The 22,145-nt window shown below is 41.7% G+C and overlaps 1 protein-coding gene across 1 annotated transcript in view; it reads right to left on the bottom strand.

The window, feature by feature from the left end:
- diaph2 (diaphanous-related formin 2) overlaps positions 1-22,145 on the bottom strand; it is a 529,613-nt gene that overhangs the window by 99,786 nt on the left and 407,682 nt on the right. The window contains exon 24 of the mRNA XM_034291816.1: positions 17,973-18,097. Within this exon, the coding sequence (XP_034147707.1) occupies positions 17,973-18,097 (125 nt within the window). The remainder of the gene's footprint in view (positions 1-17,972; positions 18,098-22,145) is intronic.

Raw genomic sequence — 22,145 nt, 5'->3', positions numbered from 1 at the left:
TCTTAATTTGTTTGCTCTCTCTCATTAGCCACTCAATTGACTGTGACATTTTCGTCTTCCTCCGCGATAGTGATCTTTGAACACGAATGATCTATCGGGCAACATTCCTGGGCGTAAATAAATCATTACAGAGAACGCCAGGCAAAAAGAAAAACTGGAAGAAATCGATTCATATCAACTCCGCCTTTCGCAGAGGGCAATAATCAGAAACTCTTTAGATGGGAGAGCTGACCATCGAAAGAACAGTGGTATTTATAACAGTACACAGTGTTTGAATTTACAAGTGATGTGGCGTCACGTATTCACAGGCTGAGTCCCGCATTCGTGTCATCATCGCTGCATGTAGTTCACAATGTGAATCAATGAGAGGAGGCAACAAGCCGAGACCTCCCACCTTATGTTTGTTGGCGCGATATAAAATAACCCGTTGGCAGCCATTGCCGAAGAGCAAACGTTGGAGGCTCAGTTTCACAGAGATAGCACAGAACCCCACAGCTTCTGACAATATCAACAGATTGTTAATTAGTAACCTGACACAACCGCCACACAGGCAATCTGACACATCCTGGGTACTACCTCATCGTGAACCACTAGTCTCTATGTAAACCAGTACACTGCAATCACAAAAAGGGGAACACAGTGTTTACGACCACACAAAAAAGCCCATTCACTTTTTTGTGGAAATGGACAATTACCTTCCATACTTAAAGATAGTATGGCATTTTAAATTCATCCAATTAAAAATTGAGCATGGCTAAGCTAATTTTATGTAATTTATTCATGGTGCACCCGAATATGAAACACCATATTGAAGGCAATAATTTAATAATAAGCATTTGCAAGCCACTATTGATATTGGGCAGGGATTTTTTGTTCTCTTTTTCTTGAGCATTATACCATCAGCTGGTGGAGCAGAACTTCACTAATCACGCAAAATTGATGAGGGAGAACAGGAATTGAGGTTTGTTTGTTGAAAACCCTGAGGAAGGTTGAGTTAATCGGTGTAAAAGTACAGCAAGCAAAGAGTTATCTATGGAGAATACACAGTCAATCACCAACTCACTTACTTCTGGACTGAAATCAGAAAAGAGTTAATATCCCCCTTTAGGGCTTATCTGAGCAGCATGAGAGAGAGACAGAATGAAATACAGAGGGAGAGAGTGAGAGGGAAAAGAAGCTCATCTTTGCACATCGCTCCATCTCCGTTATAGACGACCGAGAGACAGAAAGGAGTATTAACGCTAATCTCACAGGCGCACCTTGAAAGGAGAGTCTGACTTTCATTTGCCACCGACAAGTTCCCTCTTGTGATCTCCCTGAACGACAAAAGCGGCTGGCGAATAGATTACATATAGTCTTTAGTGCCCTGCCTTTTATTGTGGTATGTGGTAAATCTATGTTCAAAGTACACCAGTTTTTAACAATAGAAATGAATGTCTTCCTCCAAGCAGGGTATAGTCGTTTAATTGAGCTCATTACAACCTAGTGTACAATAAACCAGTAACATACAATGAAATGCATAATTTAGGTTCAAGGCCGTTTGGTAGAAAACCCAACCTTAATCTTAAAACCACATTAATTAATGGGTATTAACTCAAGACTGAAAGGATAGGGTTTTGACATTGCCTCCAGTGGCCAATAACAAATAACAAACTTACGGATAAATATTCACAGCTTAGCTTTTTTTTTTTCTTCTAAGATAGTGTTGCAGATACATAGTTCACTTGTAATAGGATAAGCAGATAGTGTTCAGGGATTAGGGCTATCTCTCCAGAGATCTATTAGTAGCTAAGTCCTCATGGCTTTCCTATTAATCATTATCTGACCTGCGCTACAATCGTATCCTCACTGAATTCACCAGCCCCAAACGCGTACTCTAGTACCCCCCATCCCCCTTCCCACACATGAATGTTCACACGCAGGCGTCACATAAAACCTCAATACCAAGGACGCCTTAAATGCAACCAGGAGTCTAGGACAGAGAGCCATTAACGCCAACCGTTGCGCCCAGCCGCTCACCACTGGATCGCAGTTCTGTGTGCCTGGCACAGCGGGCCATTCTGTCGCCCGGCGTACAGTAATCACAAACAAGGTGGGAACAGATGCTAAATCTGCACATCCGCTGGGGTAATTCATACCTAATGGCTAAAGTGACACAACAAAAGAAGATGGAGGCGAAAATCCACCTGAAAAGCTCCCCGGGGCCCCAGGGTGTGGTAAACAGGCATTGACACAGTGTAGGGTTGGAAGACAACTCCTGCAGGCTTCACTTTACAGCCTGACGCCTGCATTAAATATATCTGTCATTCACCACCAAAAAGGCCCTATAAATACACTTTCCCTATTCCCAAGGGCTCGGGAGAGTCAAAAATTGGGACATTTAATGATTTCCCCTTTGATATGAGCCCTGCCGAGCAGTGCTGTGTCTCATTACCCATGCTCGCTTAAAGAGAAACTCACCCTGAAGCGACGCGCCTGGAGCAGAACAATCTTCAAACCGCAAGCCTTAATGAGTTAGCAGGCACCCAACCTGCCACAAGGAGTCGCTAGTCTGCGATGTGACAAGGGAACTCCTGCCATCCATCCTTCATCCCAATTCCATGTGTGCTGGGCCCAATAGCCACCGATCTTATGGGACTTGCCACGGATGGTCTGGTGCAACCAGAAAATCCATGTACTCCATAAGGAATTATGTTTCCTACAAAGAGCTTGGCTTGGATGCTGACGTGTCATGGTACGCACCAATCTGTCACAAATGCACATAATTAGCTATTCAGTCCATAGTGTAGTATTTAGAATATCCAGATAGTTCCCAGTGTTAGGGTTGAATTACAGAAGCCAGACCGAGATTTGGCAGCTGGGGGGAATGGATCTGAGATGCTGCGATGGGATATCCTATTCTGTTTGTAAATAGTTTTATTACAAATATTATGGGTCCACAGAGCTTTGTTCAAAAGTAGTGAACTATCAAACAGAACCTGATGCCATTTGGAATATGGCCCATACTGGCTGGTTAAAACTTGGGGATATTACAGGTGTGTCTTACCTAGGAACGGCATACATTACGATCCAGGTCGTTGTCCCGGAGGAGATGGGATGACTGTTCCTTTGGTGAGAGACACGTTTGTGATTCGGGAAATGAATCTAACCTATTGGCCACAGGACGTCAGAAGAAATGGTACGTGACCCACCAATCAAATCAACACATTAGAAAAATGGCAGCAGTTAAAACAGGTTGGTACATGTGTACAGACTCATTTCTTAACTTGTTTACAGTGTAATCCTTAATTTTGAAATGCATTCTATCCTCATGTTTTTTTGTCTATATTCCTAAACATGTAGTAATATGTAAAAGTAGGTCTGTGGCACAGGTAACCATCTGTGGAGGGAGGATACGTTAGTGTAGGAGGATATAATGCAGACACCCACAGCATTTGCCCACACAACCACCCATCCATCCACATAGCTTGCCATTCAACTCTCCTCACAGAGGTAATTAAAGAAAAATAATTTAACAGAGGAAACAATTACGCTGATTAAATGTAAAGACATTTCGCGTCGCCAAACAAACTCCCTCAGACTGCAGCGGTGGGTTATCAGATTTCAATGTAAAACATGTTATTGTTTAAAACAGGACAAAGTAATGCTAACAAAACAACAGGCATACAGTATCTCACAGAAGTGAGTACACCCCTCACATTTTTGTAAATATTTGATTATTGGACATTTTCACTTAGGGGTGTTTCATTTCTTCAGTGTTGTCACATGAAAAGACAATCAAATATTTACAAAAATATGAGGGGTGTACTCACTTCTGTGAGATACTGTGTATCAGATAGCTAGTTTACAGTTTTGCCGCCAATGTAGAAGAAGGTCAAATTAGCAAATGGCTGGTAAATACTTTGCTGTTGATTTGGGAGCGAGTGGAAAGAGAAGCCCGTCCTGTGGGCTTTTAACCGTTCCCCACGTCAGTCCCATTTCACAGCCTGCTCCAGATCTGCTATAAACACTCACACACACTGTCCCTCATCACCTTGCTCTGAGATGAATGAGATCGCCACTGTCCTCAATCATTTTAATCACGCCATTGGAAAATGCCTCATTCGCGGCTATCATTCTACACTGCCTCCAGGCTATCGGGCTCGCAAACACATGCACCCGGTCCTTTCTGTATCCCATCACCTGAGATATGGGACAATTGGCTAACAGATGGCTGATGAATTGTGGGAACGTTACTAATTTTGACTCCTCTGCCCTTACCGAGAGTGAACCTACTTTCAAATGTAGGTTTAGCATCTGCTTTCTAATGATTGGCAATTGAAACAAACACACAAACAGTTGTTTTTAGCATGCTCAGCTTGGAGCAGCATGATGCAATCACAGGCTAACATCAGAGAAACCAGAGTGCAGATATAACCTCGACATAATTATCTCCTATCCTTTCTAACAAAAAGTCTTAAAAAGACGTCAGTTTTGCTGGGAAAATACTACACTTCGGTAGAACTTCAGTTGAAGTTTGAGCTATTTGCATAATGCTGTCTATTTACGCATAACCCTGTGCACGTAGATAGATTGGACCCATTAGTCATGTATGGAGCGGGACACATCTGAAATGACACCCCAGTCCCTATACAGAGCACTCCATTTGACAAGGGCCCATAGAGCTCAAACCAAATGCAATAAATGGGAGTTGGATTCCATTTGGAACTAGGAAAATGTTTCAAATCTGTTTCATCAGGAGCTACCATCCCATTACTAATGTAGACAGACCAGGTGCTTTTTTTGTAACACAATGGGTGTTTTTTAATAACACAAGGAACTGACACGGAATAAAGACAAATAAAATACAGACACCAAAAAACAAAATTCACCACTTCCTGCCCCCCCTCCCAAACGACTCAAACCCCTGATATATCACCCAGACCTCGGTCAAAAAATATAAAAATAAAGAACTTGCTGGCGTCACATTATTACAAAGTATCACGAGACATTCTCTAAAAGACACCTGACGTATTGCACTGGGAGTAGATACAAGCCACTGTAATGTGACCATGGGAGAGACGACGTGTCCCACAGCTCACACCTATGTTCCCACCCCTGGGCGTGTCACATTTCACAACTGTGTTACGCTTCTCGGCACGTGACATGGGGTCGCAGCCGGCCAGCGCTTCCTCCCTGTCAACTGCCTTGTCGACGGCTAATTAAAGCAGGTGTGAGAATGCATTGACAATTTTGAAGGGAACCGGCTTTCCACCCCTTTTTACCAAGAGGTCCTAGGTGGAGGCAAAAAATGGGGAGAGAGCTAAAAAGGAAACTAAGTCTCTGGTATGTTTCAGCAGCTAGTTCTCTCTCTCCGGCGCAAAAATATACGACACCAAAACCGGTCTCTGTCCTCGACGCCAAGGATCCCATCGCTGATTCTACTCTGCACATTGGGAGAGGGGAGACGAAGCAACCAAAAGCCAGGCGGATCATATTTAAGTCTCCATCACCAGAAGGTCAAGTCAAGGTCACTGGCGGCCGCGGCTGCCGTACCACCTCACACATTCCCTGGTTCCTGTGAAATGACTGGACGTGTCTGCCAGCGCGTGGTTCTGTTTCTGTGTCTGTGTGTTAGTGTGTGTCTGTGTATGTCTGTGTGTGCGAGTGTGCCCGCTGTGCTGCTGCATGCCTGCGGCCCACGGCCATCCGCGCAGCTGGGCTACCCATCTCCTGTAATCATGTTTACAGAGGTCGCGCCATTTTTACCTCTGCATTCAGTTCAGGGCTAATCGTCAATTAAATTCAGCCCGGAAGAGTATTGTCCTGACTTGTAGATTGCTGTAATGCTCTGTGTCAAGGTTGCGGGTATAACAAAGGTTTCATTAGCTGGTTAAATAAAGACAAGTTAAAACACAGCCCGGGGACAAATCAACCACTGTCTTGCTTTGATTGTAGTTGTAATTACAACGCTCAGTGATAATGACCACCAGCATCACCACTATCCATCCAAAAGTCACTATTGCCCTCAGGCATATACATTGTGCTTGGCACTTTGCACTAAGTAACTATATGACCAGACGTGTCGATGCCTGTGCAGAATACGAGCGCAATAACTAATTTGAGCCATGCAGTTACCATGATTGGCCTAAATCGATCAGGCGACACCAGGGAACAAGAAGAGTTGCATTGATTGCGGGATATCGATGGAGCAGTCAATTATTACCCAGTGTATTTATAGACCCCGGGGAGACTGGTTCAGAGCAAGGTGCCCTGCATCTGTTTGTTTTACTGGTTGGGTTCAATCGTGCTACTTAGAGTCAAAGTGTTCATAGTGCAAAGGCCTCAGAACCAAACAGGGCTGAATAAAATACCCATGCAGGGTTCAGCTTGTTGACATTTGAAAATATCTTGAAATTAGGGTTCAGGTTGAAAGATAGGCTTTACATGGGAGCGGTGCAACGTATTTGATACTCCTAGCATTCTTTAATCAAGTCTTTTGTTCTTAATTGACCAGACAATCCAGAGCTAGGCCAATTAGCTCGGTGTTCATTCAAGTTATCTAGCTAACTTATTGATTTGGGTTTGTGATAAACCCAAAGGAATGACAAGCTGCATTCAGAAATGGGTCTCTACACCCTGGAGTTAGCCCCGGAGTGATCATTTGCCAAACTTTACTAGGTGTTTGTGACAACTAGCTACCAACAGCTGATAAGTCAAGTGACCTTTACAGAGATTGATGTGGGATTTGATGACGCTGTGATAACTCCAGGCACTCCGGACCACAATTGAAGTCAACAAATCAAAGGCGTCTAGACATCGCAAATGACGCCACGCTGCAAATATAGCAATAAGTCTGCTTTTTTTTTTACACCTATGTTGAAGAAAGAGAGAGCAGAAAGGGCTGTAGGGTACCTGTGCACTGCATGTGTCTATGTGTAAAAGACTGATACTTTTCCATCACCCAATATATTGCGTCGGTGCTGACAATTCCATCACAGGGGTTGACTGACAGTGGAAAAACAACCAATCCCATTTGAAATGTGCAGGCGAGGAAACAAAGGCTGTCAGAGAGTGAGAGAGGGAGTGAGACACTACTACTGAGAGCTCAAGGGGGGTTGGAGGAGATGGGGGGAAAAGTTATCCCTCTCTCCATGACTGTCCTCCAGACGCACTGTCATGCTGCCTCCCCCTGTGGTGGGCCCACTCTGACAGGATATGGCGGCAGGGACCATCTCCTGCAGCCGACGTTCTCCCTCTGTGTGATTGATGAGCCTCATGTTTGCCAATTAATAGAAGAAACCCCTGTTGATTGCCATCAGATTGCTGTTTGTAACTGTTAGTGTTCTTGGCTGTCGTGGATTCATTTTAATTAGCAGCTCAGTTTTGATTTGACTTTTTTTGTCGTCTCTCTTGAGAGGAATTTGATAAGCTGGAGCTCAGACTGTAACCTGGGTGGCGTTCAGCAGGGTTGAAAATTGTGAACGATTAAGTAAAATGAAAAAGAGCTGTTGAGGGTCCTTGACGCTACATGTGAGGAGCGTTTGTTCAAGCTAAATCGGTCCTGAATATTCTATCTGAGCGTTGCATGACATGCCCTACTGATTGCAGCTGTGGCTTGACATGGCTTGGCTTGGCGCTGGCTTGGTTGTCTCTTTGCTCTTTCCTAATTGCCTTTATCTAAAGGCCCGCTAAGACAGTTGAAGGCCAAATCCTGTCTTAGGAGTCAAGTCTGACGTCGACAATATATCTCACAATCAATTAGTTACTTGGGGGTAATTAGTACACTTCATTTGCATAATGAACCTCTTAATTGGTTTAAAGCAGGCAAACACAGTCAATAAATCTGGCTAAGTGTATGTCAGTGTGCATATATAAATGGGCAGGAAGGCAGACAACAGCCCTGCAGCCATTTGGAGGGTAGAGACACTGATCTGACTGTACTGTCAGGATAACAGAACCAAACCATGGATATCGGAAGAGCGCTGGGCTACAACCGGCAGCAATGGAGCTAAGCAGACAGCAGAATAAATAAGTATTCCCAAGATGCTGTCAGCACAAAATATATAACATAAAAGCCCCAATGCATGTTTTTTTTCCATAATAACATTATTTCTGGGTAACAGTTATTTCCCTTACTGTGACGGATTTCTGATAACATTTCCAAAAAGGTAACAAAAAGTGCTTCTCAGCAAAGGGCGATGTCTCAAGGTTTTGCCAGAACTGTATGAGAGTAGTCTAAGAGCTGGTTTACCTTACACTATATTTTCTGTGACTTATCAAAAGAGACTTGAGACGCTACATTGTTTTGTTGTGTAAACTAGATATCGATAGCTTGAGAATAAGTAGCTTGTGCCACATTTTCAATGGAGCTCCCCCAGAGTTTTGCAAGTGTGAAAACAATTCTGTCAGAACTCAATCAAGTTTCTGTGCAGTGTGCATGCATACAGCTAAATCAGTTGATTAACCAATTTCCTGTTTGATAATGTCAGGGAAAGGAGTTTGCTCCTAAGCATAATTTTCATATTTCATGGCCACAAACAAGCAGTCCTAATTTGAAATAAAGTGCAGAGGCATTAGCTGGTGATTTAAACCTATGCTAAATTACATGAAAACACCACCATTCAACATGTGATCTGTCTTGGCTTCCGGAGATAAAATCCCAGCAGTCAAACAGAACATACACTTCCAATTCACTACTGACAAGGTGTCGTGTCTGGAAAAAAAAAACGTAAACCCTGTCTCACTTCGAAGAGACAAACACCACGAATCACAGTTCCCCCGATTTGAATTTGATAGAACAATTTGCAGACAATGGCGCCAATTCAACAGAGAGGGGGTACCAGAATTCATTAAAACATCAAATGAAAGTGAAATCATGAGGCATGACGGTGGGAGAGTGAGAAGGCTGAGAAAGACAGAGAGACACAGAGAGAAAGAGAGACGAGTCTGTGTCTCTACAGTAGGATTAGCGCTGCTGCAACAAGTGCTGAGGGGCTTTGCATCAAACCCAGGAGCCCATGACAAATGAGGCCGACTGTGCTCTGTCTATTAACCAGCTCTAAGCCTGTGCCTTTCGGGGGGGTAATGAGGTGCAGATTGGAGCCGGCTGGCTCCAAAGAAAGCACAAGTTATTGAAGAAGGAAGTCAAAGAAGGAATCATCTGTCTGGATTCAGGCCAAACTTCATGCATAAAGCAGCCAATATCACAGAGAATATCATAGGATATGCAGAGTTCATATCAGGAAGTGAACAGTACAAAACATAGTCAGGTACTAAAACTGCTACTGTACGTTATATAATGTTAAAAACGATGAATTAGAAACACAGAATTATGGCTTTTTAAGTATAACAGTTACATTTCATAAAAAGCTGCTTGTAGACATAAATTTGTCCAAGGACATCATACATTTATAATTTTAGGGTCAAATTTGACAAATGTTTATATATAGTTTTTTGTTATATTGAACTTCACATTCCTGTGAAATCCTTGGTTTAGTTGGCTGATCAGAAACCAATGTAATGGTTAAGTGTGTACAGAGGAATTTTTCAAAGATAGTGAAAGAGATTCCACTGTTGGAGATATGTTTAAGAACTTTTCTTCACCACAATTTATTTCACATTAAATTGCATTATGTATTCTGAAGTATATTTATTTATTACTTGCACAGTAACATTAGTTGTAGTGAACAACCAAATATAACGTCCCTTCAACTTACTAAAACATTTTAAGTTCACATAGTTCTAGTATTTTTTTGCAAATGACCAGTCATTATTTTTACTCACCTTGCAAGGCATTATTTATCAAGCAAGTGTTTGTGATCAGGCAGTAACTGAAGGCAGTTAGCATAACAGAAAGCTTTATAGGCCTGCGCATTACTTTTTAGATATTGGGAAGAGCTTTTCTAAAGCTCCTGAGACCCTGTATCCGCATATGAGGACACTATGTTTTAGGCTTCCTGCACTGTGTACTTCATTCTGCTTAACTTAAACCTATTGTCCTTATTAGAGGACAGTTGTCTGCGCCATGCTTAGATAGTATACTTATCAGGTCCTACTAATCCCAAATAGCTAAGATAAATTATCATCAAAGCTCAGAAGGATATTACTGAAAATCTATTTGTATTATGTGGTTTGTATTGCGATATGTTAAATATTGTTTAATAGTTGCAGGCTACATATGCTGTAGTTCAACCCTTGACCTTGTAAGAATGGAAGTTAGGTCCCTGCTAGGATACTAGGATACTAGGCTAAGGGCCTCCTAGGACACGGTTGGCCCATATGGTATGCTATCCCTGTGGAGAAGAGCTGAGGGAGTATATCCCTCAAAGACCCCCAGACTGGCAAGCAGGTCACTGAGGCTTGATCTGTGGGACTATGTCTGTGCAGTTGCACAGGAGTATGGAGAGGTTAGGCCGAGGTCAGTTTACTGGAGCCTCACCACAACCCTCCTCTGTCCCATTCCCTGGATCTCCATCCACCCCCAGGGAGCCGGAAGGCCAGGCAGACTGTCAGCTAACTCTACTGGCTAATGGACCTGCCACATCAGGCCCCAGTGTTGCAGCCTAACAAGACATTGATTGAAGAATTTCTGGGGAATTCAGTCGCATAATGACACAGCACATTGAGACATTGAGACGTCCTTGTGTCTGGGGCTGTGAAGGCAGACAGCAGCACTAACATGGATGCTCGACTCAGAAGGAGTGACAAAGTAGGATTGGATGTTGATAATAAGTGAAACACGTGTCCTCTTAGTGAATATGTCAGCCCGGTTGAAATGGAATACACTGTGGACATGCTGTGTGTCAGAGCTTGAACGGGTTCCAAACTTGATACTGTTTATACAGGGAGAAAAATGACCACAGTAACCATCCACCAATGGACACCAAAACCATCAAACAAGGAAAGTTACAAAAAAACTGATTTTAGTAACTAATAATATGACTGCTGCTACTGCTAGTGTGAAAAGATTTGCCTCCTTTCAAAATGTTCTGAAGTTTTTACGCCTTTTAAAAAAACTACCAAATACCACCATCAAATCAACACAACGATCACATAACAATCATTTTGTAAATCATTTGACTTATTTAATTAACAAAGTATTGCAACACCCAACTCCACAGGGTGAAAAATGATTTGGCCATTTACACTAAATATACTGAAGCTGAACAGTAGCTGGGTCAAGCAGAAAGATAATGATCCAGAAGTGTCTACATTGGAATGACTTAAAAAGGAATATATTGCACATTTTGGAATGGCCTATGTGCAGCTCTAAACCAAAAGTGAGATGGTGGAACAGGACTTGAAACTAGCAATTCACGCTCAAATACCCACAAATGTTGCCAAGATAAAACAGTACTATAGAAGTCGACCAAAATTCCTTCATATCAATGTGAAATCTACTTTCCATCTACATGAAGCATTTGGTTGCAGTCACTGCAGATAAAGGTGACAGAACTGGTAATTGAAAATGAGAGTGTCATTACTTTCATTACTTTTCAAACAGGAGACCTGAGTGTTGCAAAACATTGCTAGTTAAATACAGGAAATTAGTATCAAAATGCTGCATTATTCGTTCACTCTTAACAGATACTCAAATCAACTGTAACGCTATCAGATAATGTTCAGTGTAACAAATATGTAAAGACAGGGATCATGTGAAAAGGGCCAATACTTTGACATGGCAGTATGGTATGTCTAGGGAGTTTTGTTACTACAGATGAGATTGCATACATGCGAGATGGATTTCTGTTGATTTCTGATAGTTTGGGATTTTGGCAACTAATTTCTACTAATTTTATCTACTTCCTTAAAGTCAGATTAACTCTTCTATACCATTTTAGGGTTAATATGGCGAAAACCCAAAGTTTGATTAAAGGCTAATATATGGCTCATGTAGAATGTACGTCAACATGTCTATTTAATCAACCCAATGTGTGGCTGAGTTAAGTTCCCTCTAAACCACTCCCACTGCTTACACATTCCAGATACTGTGGCATTCATCATTAATAGGCATTGATGTTGTGTTAAATACTATTCTAATCACTACAATACAAATACAACCGTTGTCTCCCCAAAGCTCGGGTGTTTGTTGTTAGGTGACATTGTCAGAACGCTTCAAAATGTCATTTGAAGAGGCAGTCATCAAGCTTCCCTCCCCTCATTCAGACACGTACCCTCCACCAAGCCACACATCAAGGCAATCAAAGATAATTAGCATATTAGCATTATGCAAAATGATATCACACAAAACACATGGCTTTGGAAACCATAATTTCCCCCAAAACAACACGGATCTGGTGGAAAACAGCAACCCGATAACATTTGCAAGCTTTACCATTATTTTGTTTTTATACCCCAGCCTCTTTTTGTCCATCATTATTTCAGTTGCAATCATTGTTGCCCTTTTTGCTAGATGTTGTTTATTTTGATCGGCACTTAATATTAGCTAATTAAAATCCTAATGCCTCCTGTGACATGCTGCATGAAACTTGCATACTGTTTATGCAGGATAGCTGGCTTTATTGTTTATTTCCTCTGTAGACATCCATGCAAAGGGTGTAGGGTAATAAAGCAACAAGGCATGCAGGGTGTGGTACATGGCCAATATACCACAAGACAGAGTGTCCGTATACAACCCTTAGATGTGGTATATAGGCCATACACAACTAACCCACTGAGCTGCCTTATTGCCATTATAACCTGTCATCATTGCTATTAGAATTCCTGTGGAATACAGTCTCATATATCACAACTTTAAGCCAATCCGCATTCAGGGTTCAAACATCCCGATTTAAGAAATACATTAACACAGTATTAAAAAGTGGGATAGGCACAACGGGTTAGTGAAAAATGGTCACAAACACTCTAATAAAGAAAATGTACTGTTATTTTGTCCTCTTTTCTATTTATTTACTTTGGTTGAAGTTTGTGAACTTTCTGCTTAATTAAAAGGCTCTGGGGCTTATCTGTGCTGTAAATATGAATTAATAGGCCGCACAATTTACAGAGGATTTCATTTAAAAAAAATAGTGCTAACAAAAAGTGTGTGTTGGTGAGGTAAACATTGTACTGAAAATGCCAGCACAGTCTGCTGAACTGGAAGTGCAAACGTAAACAAATTAGCTGGATTATAACGGCACACACATTTGAAGTAATTCCACCTATGAGATATAATTATCATTCATAATGGCCTAAAGGTCTATCAGGTTTGAATCTTTACAGGTGGTTTACAATGTGAGTGAGGTAACACAATTTTCGTCATCCTTTGTTTAGGAATAGGAAGTTTTTCAGGAAACAAGTTTGAGCTCGCATGTAAGCAACCACACATAGTTATGAAAGGGATTGCAGCTAACAGTGGGGAATTGGATAGTTAACACAACATTATGTAATATCACAAATGTAATACAGTGGATATAAAAAGTCACAATCTGACATGAATTGTTCACATTATAGGTCACATTCAAAGTGGAAAAAGTTCTGACATGATTTATCTTTGTCTCATTCTTTTATATCACAAAAACCTGGCATTTTAACAGGGGTGTGTAGATTTTTTATATCCACTGTATTAAGAGAAAACGGCATGGTCATGTGATACTGTGAAACGACTAAAGATTTCTTATGGCATGGCCCGGCCCGAGAACAAACAAATACCTTCCTTTGATGTACCAGCGAACAACTAAAGGTAATACCTGCATAAATGCATCTGTCAATGCACAGGACATGAGGGTGGTATTACAGTGCAGCTCTGGCCCAGAGGAGAGGAAATCTAGCTGTGTGTTTGTGTGTGTGTGGGGGCTGAGTCTGTCTGGGTATCTTGATTTAGCGTTACACAGTCACACAGTTAGGCATGTGTGGGCCTTCCAGTAGCGCTGGCCCGGAGGCAATAGCATACCTCCTCTGCAGTTTTTATTCACTATAGAAAGTACTGGCTCTTCTGGTTGTGTACAGACACATCAGAAGTAGTATTACGGTTGTTAGTATGATATGGGGGAACATTACTAGAGAAGCAATCCATACATTTCTTTCCTGGCGTCATTTTTATATAATACTCTGTGACAAGTTGATATGCCAAGTTGATGCCGATAATCGTGTTGCGTGTTTTTCTATTTTAATAATTCAATGAAGCAAATCAAACATGTTAAGGAGGAGTTGCTGCAGCTAAGTAGTGGTACCTTTAGCATTTTAGCAGTAGATTTGATTCTATATGGCGCATGGCTAATGTAGTGCGCTATTACACCGCATCTCAGGAGCATAGCCCCAGGTTTTAATGTGTCAGGGGGCTTTAAAAATGACATAAGCTGATTTTGACTTTCAGGGTCCTTTGAGAGCCGAAAGGTTAAGCAAAATATCAGCTGGCTGAATGATGGCGTTGAGTATCACGGGGGGACCTATTAAGACAGGACCACCATCCATCAATGCTTAGCACTGCTTTTCACTGCCATGGCGACCCACCTCCCCCCCATTAGAGCCTGGTATACACAGTATCCACAGTCCCTATTGGGCTGAAAGCCTTCGTGCCCTCCAGTCACACATTTATAAGGGGGGTGTGGTGGGGGACCACCCCCAGCTTCTCCAGTGAATTAGGGACCTCCAGAGGCCGATGCCTCAAATCCCAGCCGTTGTGGGATCCTACTAAATCTGATATGGATCACTAAACTAATGAACAAACACTGCATTCAATAATTAGCTTTTTACTGTAAAAGGAGAAAATGTATCAATAAAGCTAAATGAAGTACTGCCGTTGGACTGTTTGCGAGGCCCACAGATACCTGTATAATGAATGGGTACTGGCTATCTTCATCAATAGATAAAATAGATAAAGACCAGATATGAGCAGGGGTGGGTAGTAACGCGTTACAAGTAACGCAAATGAGTAAATGAGTACAGTTTCAGAGAAACAAGTACTTTTCTAGTTACATTCTGGGGTTTGTAATCTTTACTCTTACTCAAGTATTTTTTTTTTAATAAATTGCACTCTTTACACTTTACTTCACCTACTTTTCCGTAACAATTTTGTCTTCAATTGTATGTCCAAAAAAATATTGAGTTTTTATGTTTCGTGATTTGATTTGAGTTTGGGTGTTCCCTCCCGCTCCTTTAAATCTGCATCGGAGTGCGAGCACAGGCGTACCTAATTAAATTACAGACACCGACACCGAAATGGAAAGTTGTCAATTGGAGGACGTTGATGAGGGAAATTCCAATCACTGGCCACAGTGGCATGACATGTTTCGATTTAAATTTAAAATAGGCAACACAGTCATCATGAAATGTTGTCTTTTTATTCCCAAACACGCAGCCATCTCTGCTTTCAAAAACTCATCATACCCTCGCAAGCATATAGAGGTAAGGTTAGCGAACTGGCTCGTGCTACTTAGCCAGCTAAATCCTATTATAACATTCTTTTTTTTTTGTATGAAACTTTTTTGTAATTGAACAAGTACAGTACAACGAAATGCAGTAAAATTACCTAATTACAATGTAATACTCTAGCTAACATATAATAACACCACATTTTGTTAGTATATTTGTATTAGTGGTTCATTGGGCTTAACTTGAACTTTATTATTTAGTTATGAACTTTTGTTAGCAACATACCCATTCTAGCTAGCTAGATTTTAGTTGAAAGCAGTTGCTGCTAACCAGGTGGCTTAATGCAATGCAGTCAGTCATTCCACCCAAGACCTGACTTACTAAAAACAAATATTTTATTGACAAGATGTACTGAGCATTACTACACTATATATATATATATATATATATATATATATATATATATATATATATATATATATATATCTTACACATACATTAAGGTTATCTAAGTTATCTAAGTTATCTAAGTCAAAATAAAATATGCAACATAAACCTCAGAATGAAATACTCACACTGGTTTCAGACCTATGTTGTCACCTTTTTCTTTGATCTGAATGCACAATTCTTGATTTAAAAGCATAGCAACCAAAACAAACCCCACAATGTTCTACACATGAAACTCTTTTGCAAATTCATTGTTTATGTTCTCTTCAAGGTTCAAGGAGAAACTATAAGTGCAGGATGATAAGGCAAAATCAATAAGTACTTTCTCCAATTCAACATCATGAATGGTAAGACAAACAGCTGAAGAGGCCTGAAGCATTCAAGACACCTTGAAGAGTGTGTTCAGAGTAAGGAAAGGAGAGACATCTCAGAGTCCAAACACAAAATATATTTTTTAAAACAAGGGATTACCCTTGTTGCCTTATTGTTTTAATTGATTAATGTGGGGTCACCCAAGAGCCATGTTTACCAAACACCTTGTTATTTTGACTAGTAGATGAACTACCTCCAAAAAGGTCACCCGCAGGTCAACCTCACCCTGGGGAGAGACAGAGGTGTTTGCTAACGGGTAATCACACAGAGCAGAGGGAGGACCGATGCACCCCAATGCACTCTCCTCTTTAACATCGGAATCACCTTGACTCCCCACATTGATCACGGGCACCACAGAAGGAAGAGTAAAACAGCTTTGTGGCTTTTTTTAGTGAGGTGACAATGCCTAATCTGTCATGCGCGAACGAGTGAGTGCAGCTGTATTACTATCCCCTGTCAGTCATCCGCTACACAGAGGCGGCGGATGAAAGACAACAAAATAAAAATATGAAACAACTGTTTTGCAACCCTTCTTCCCATTGCTACACCCACAATGAGACTGAAACCTAGAAGAACCCAGCCAAATGTCCCTTATGCACCAGTCTGTCTCTGATGCAGGATCAGGTGAGATGGGAAGGTAGGGCGTTTCCAGTCATGCCTCTTTTCTCCCTCTCCTCTGTCTCATTCTCTAGGGACACGATCCAGACAGGGAGGCAGAGCACTACTGCAGTATATCTGCAGTTCTCTATTTCCTCTCAGTCATGCTCACTTTCTCCAAGGAGCCCAGGAATCGATACTGACATCATGGGGCCTGAGCTGCCTTTCCTGCTATGTTTGGTTCAGAGCTGCAGGGGAGGTCTTTGTCTGAGCCTCAGTTTTTTTATTTTTTATTAAACCAATTCTAGTGGCCCAATCTGACTGGGAACTGATTGCTAATGCGCAAGGCAGCTATTACTCTTATGCCAGCCAGCCAACGCACAACACAAGCCTGAATAAATCTCTACATTGAGTTTTTCACAAAAAGCTCAAATTAGGGTTAAATGCTGTTTGAAGTGGGTGTTAAGCATATGGAATGCCTACGGAAATTCTGAATTACCATTAATTGAACCTTGCGCCCCCTTAATGAATGTGGTACCACACAGGGAGATGACGAGGTAGTCTGTCTTTTTATTGCACAAATATCCATAGGAAGAATGACAGCCCCAAGCTGTTGACATCAGAGTTGGTTTCAACTAATGAAATCCCATATTAGTGTGTGTAGGTGCAAGATAGCCGGGCGAACATTTTGCCGTGGCGCCTTCCACCTTTAAATAGAGTCCGAGAAGTGCCCAGGCATCACTAATTTGATTTGAGATCCTAACCGCTTGAGTTTAAGTGAAAGCACTCTGTTATCGAAATGAGAGAGGAGCCGCGGGAGGTGATAGCCCACAGAAGGACTGTGTGGAGAGGCCTGTGGCCAGCTGGGAGATGAAATCAGGAGGTGGGCGATAAGGAGGTGGGGAACGAGCCCCTATTAGAGTCCCCAAGGGGAAGCAGTGGTGGAGCAGCGGTAAAAATAGCTCCAGGCCTGAACTCTCTCTGGGGAGCGTTGGAGGGAGGAGGAGGAGGGATCTGATAAACATCTCACTAGTGGAAAGGCAGGCATATCCATTCCTTTAAGCCCCCGGGTGCCACACAAGTCACACTTATAGCCCTTAACTAGTCATTCTTGCCAGGGAGAACACAAACACAGCACACACGAGTTCTCTCTGGTGAACAATCTACAGGCGCCCGATGGCCGAAACATGACTAGCATGGCTTTCTATCACAGCAACAGTTGGAGACGAGAGAGGTATCGATGCAAAGCACGAAAAGGATATAGACAGTTTTTCCACAAACTTATCCTTCTCGTTGTCCGTCTTGGGGAAGTTTTCTATGTCGTTTTCTAGTCTCTGAATGTGTCGCTCCATGGTGCTGAGACTGCTTTTCAGGATCTCGGCAGAAACTGCAGAAAGATGGAGAAAAAAGGTATCATTAATTTTGTGTAAAAGAATAAACAACATGACAATAATATACTTCTTATCATCGGAATATCTCATTTACAATTAGCGTGGTTTGCCAAGGTTAGGCAGAGTTGGTTCTCTCCAGGTTGTCAGAGCCCTACTTTCTGTGTGGCATGGAAAGCGGGTGTGCGTGCCTGTTACAGTGGCTGGAGCTCATTAATCAGTCTCTAATCACTGTTTACAGTGTTCCTCTGGACTGCACACTCTCACTATTCAGATTAGCCCTTTCAAGTGGGGACTTCAAAGGCTTGTGAGTGTCTTAGGGGATCAGACGGGACACGAGGAGAGTAGTTAGCAGTGTCATGTTAGGACCGCCGTTTAGTGTTATTGATACACACACACACACACACACGTCCGACCTTGACTCCACATTGTGTGGACCGGTTTCAGACAAATATATGGGTCAGTGCACAGGCCCCTGAATCAGGCTGACTGGGTCTACAGATTGGACCACCGGGTTACCAATGTTACATGAGGAATGTGTAAACTCAAGCATTTTTATGTGTCTTTTATTTGACTTCTATCATTTGTCTTTATCGAGAATATTTCACTATACTAAAAAGATTGATTAAATAATAGTGCCTGATAGTTAAACAATATGACTTCCATGGAGTTACAATGGATTGAGCTATGGTAAGCCTCAGAGAGTACAGCCGGGTAAATGGAAAAGAAGATCAAAGTCCAGGCTGTTGAAAGAATCCTCCTTAATAAAAGTGCTTCCATCTTGACTAGTTCAAAGCCTCTCGATGCCATTTAGATAAACCTTCACATGAAAATTTCAAATCAAGCCTCCGCATTTAATTTCAAATGGCTTTTTGAACTTGCCTATCTCTATTGCACTCAAATCTTCAATAATAAAACCCTGCTTCAAAGTATATCTCCACAGTGTACCTGTCCTTCAATGACCCCCTCCCCCCCCAAACATTTTATTTTCAATTTCTTTTCTTGCCTACCTTGTATAGACCAAATGATGCCCTTGTAACTTTGGTAATAACAATCCTGTCTCTCATCGCATCTAGTACTTGCCTTGTGTTATAGGAGGGCAGGCAAGCGGCGTGTCAGGGTTCGCCACTGGGCTTGCTTATCCAGGCCAGGCGGCCTTCATGTTTCCTGACCCCCCTTCAATGAGCAATGCGGAGGCTATCAAGAGAGCGGTAGTCTTAGTGACATCGGGGCAGCCTAGCCTTGCTTTACAGCCAATCTTACAGCTACTGTCTGGTTTTCTTTTTATTCCCTAACAATCACACTGCCAGGCCGAGTGGGAGAGGGGACGAAGCACTTACTGGGCACAGAGGCAGACACTGTCTCTCACTCACGGCAGGGTCACAAATCAATCTAGCAGGGGTAGCACGAATACAGAGGATAAGCTAGGGTGAGGTCATTGTCATTAGTGGGGTGTATGGAGGGATTTGGTGACTGGGGGATATACTTTGTACCCTCCCGCCCCTAATCAAGGCCCTTAAAGCCGATCGTTCGGTCTCACTCTGGGGGTGGGGGTAGGTAAAGCAGCACCCTTGCAGTAAACACAGCCACACTCCAGCACCGATACCGCCCCTGAGAGAGCAACCGGGCTGTTATCGTTGTGATCTAAGCCGACACTGATAGCTGGGGAAAATGAAGAGCTTGAGAAGTGGGCAGACAGACGGGCAGAGATGGATAGATTAGATGCACACAGATGCATCATACCTGGGAAACATTCATCATTCGCCAAGGGCTCAGGGAAACTTGGAGGGACTGCGTCTGAATGCAGTGCTCAGCTAATGACAGAGCTGAGGTACAGTAGCTAGTATTTACTGGCATCGGTAGCCATGGCACTGAGACACAGGGGACCAGATTGCTGAGATTCTGCAGAAGACTCATTTACAGCAATATGACAAAGCCTAAGAGGGCAATGTCAGGGGACTGCAGAGCATATGCACACAACATACCATTTTCTGGTGCAATCCTTTTAAACAAAGCAATTTGCCATGTTACACAATGCATTTATATGAAGGCTGAGATTTGAATATAACTATAAGAGCATGACAAGAATCAGCAGTCAATGAAATGCTTTTGAAATGCACCTGTACATGAGGTTAATTAAGCAACGCAAAGAGGAAGGTGTCTTTATAAGCCAATCTGAAGGCCGCAATAAAAATTTCAACGCACTGAAATTATGCGTTAGAAGGGTATAATTTATATTTTTATCATGACAGTTAGGGAATGGACCAAGAAAGTCACATTTTGAAATTAAGCAGTGTTAATTAGTTTTCTGGGTAAACTTAATCACAGATTCAGTTCGGAAGCCCATTAGAATGAAAGAGAAACAAATCAGATTGATTGTTTGCTGGATGTGAAATGCAAAGTGAGTCCTACAAAAAAATATGGAAATGCCTCTTTTGAAGTAAGTTTAAAAAAAGGCCCTGTTATGGTCAGTCGGTGCTTTTTTGAAAATAAATATACATTACTAATTCTGGTATTCCTCCTTGTCTATTAGAAGGCACTGCAGGAAGTCAGTTTATTACAAAGTAAGGACCCTTTCGGGACATCATTAGTCAAATTAAAACCAAAATAATACTTGTTTCAGGGAACGACATTCAACAAAAAACTGGTATCTACCGAATGCACATTTCATATAGTTTTGAAAAGGGAAGAACACAACCATTAGGCCTATGTGAACGTTTCTTCATGGGCAGAGGATTTCTGGGATATCAAGAATTACCCTAATAACTGCTGTCAGCAAAACCTGCTAGTGTTTTTTGACAACGTGCACATCTTAGCGTTTTTAAACTGGATAAGCACACAATTTGTTTCCAGGTAACTTCTTACACACACAAAATGATGCCAGTTATTTGTTAAATAATCTATGCTTTAGTCTGCAGCCATGCTACACAAACATTGCGATCATATACTTTCTAGGGGTTAGAAATGGGTTTGATATGCATGCCTAATGTGAAGGCAAGTATGATAAGAAAAAAGAAGCAGAAAGAACAAGCAGAATGAGAGTGAAAAGGACAAACAAAGAGAGCAGAAGATAGAAAGAACGATAAATGAGAAGCAAGAGAGAGAGTTGCGAGAGACTGAAAGACAGAGAGAGATTGAAGCACTAGCCATATTAATGACTGGAGTTACACAATAAGACAAACTCCTCTGTGGTCAAAACGTTTCAGGTTTACAGCATCACTACTGTGGTATTGCCCTATGCTACTAGAGCTCTCTGAGGACAAGGCATTTCCTTGAGGAAAGGACAGATGAGAACTATTTCATTACACTCTGTCCTATTTCCTACAAGAATTGACTGCAGTGAAAGAAATGCCTACTCGTAAAACCGAGAAGGTGTGCAAAACAAAATACCAAATCATCTGCTTTAATGTGAATATGTCACCATTATATTTAGTCATTTGTTGAAGGTGCCACTTCCAATTGGGATTTATGGAAAAAAGACACCAATATTTCATCCTATGTTCATGCAATGCCATCAAAGGTAACAAAGAAAATTGAGATTTATAAATAAATGACACAGCAAAAATAATCACATTTTGATCTTGATTAGAGCTTTTAAGAGTAAAGTTCCTGGGGCTTGCTTCAACTCTACAAAGTGTTTTTGTGGAATAATTACATTACATTTGAATAGCAGAGAAGTACAGGACAATTTCACACTTTAGTTGTGTGGTATGTAGGTGTTTTCATCATCATATCGTTCCATTATTACTTGCACATTGCTTCTCCTTGGTACTAGCCTGGCACTGAGTTTGTTCCTGCAGGGGTTAATTTAAGCTACTCTGTATGCCTGTTTGACCTCAGAAGATTTGTTTAACTATTGAAATTGAAATTCTTCTGGCTTTAGGCTAACCTGAGTGAACCTGGCACAATGCGGCAGAGAAGAAAAACTATTTCAAATGATTCTGTGCCAGATAAAATCACACATATCAACCATACTATTATGGATATTTCCAAGAAAATGTGAACAGTGCAAACGGTACAACAAACCAAAATACAGGCCACGCAAAA

Source organism: Esox lucius, chromosome 4 (genome assembly GCF_011004845.1).
Source record: "Esox lucius isolate fEsoLuc1 chromosome 4, fEsoLuc1.pri, whole genome shotgun sequence".
NCBI classification, from domain to species: domain Eukaryota; kingdom Metazoa; phylum Chordata; class Actinopteri; order Esociformes; family Esocidae; genus Esox; species Esox lucius.
This window is presented reverse-complemented; position numbering and strand designations above follow the sequence as displayed.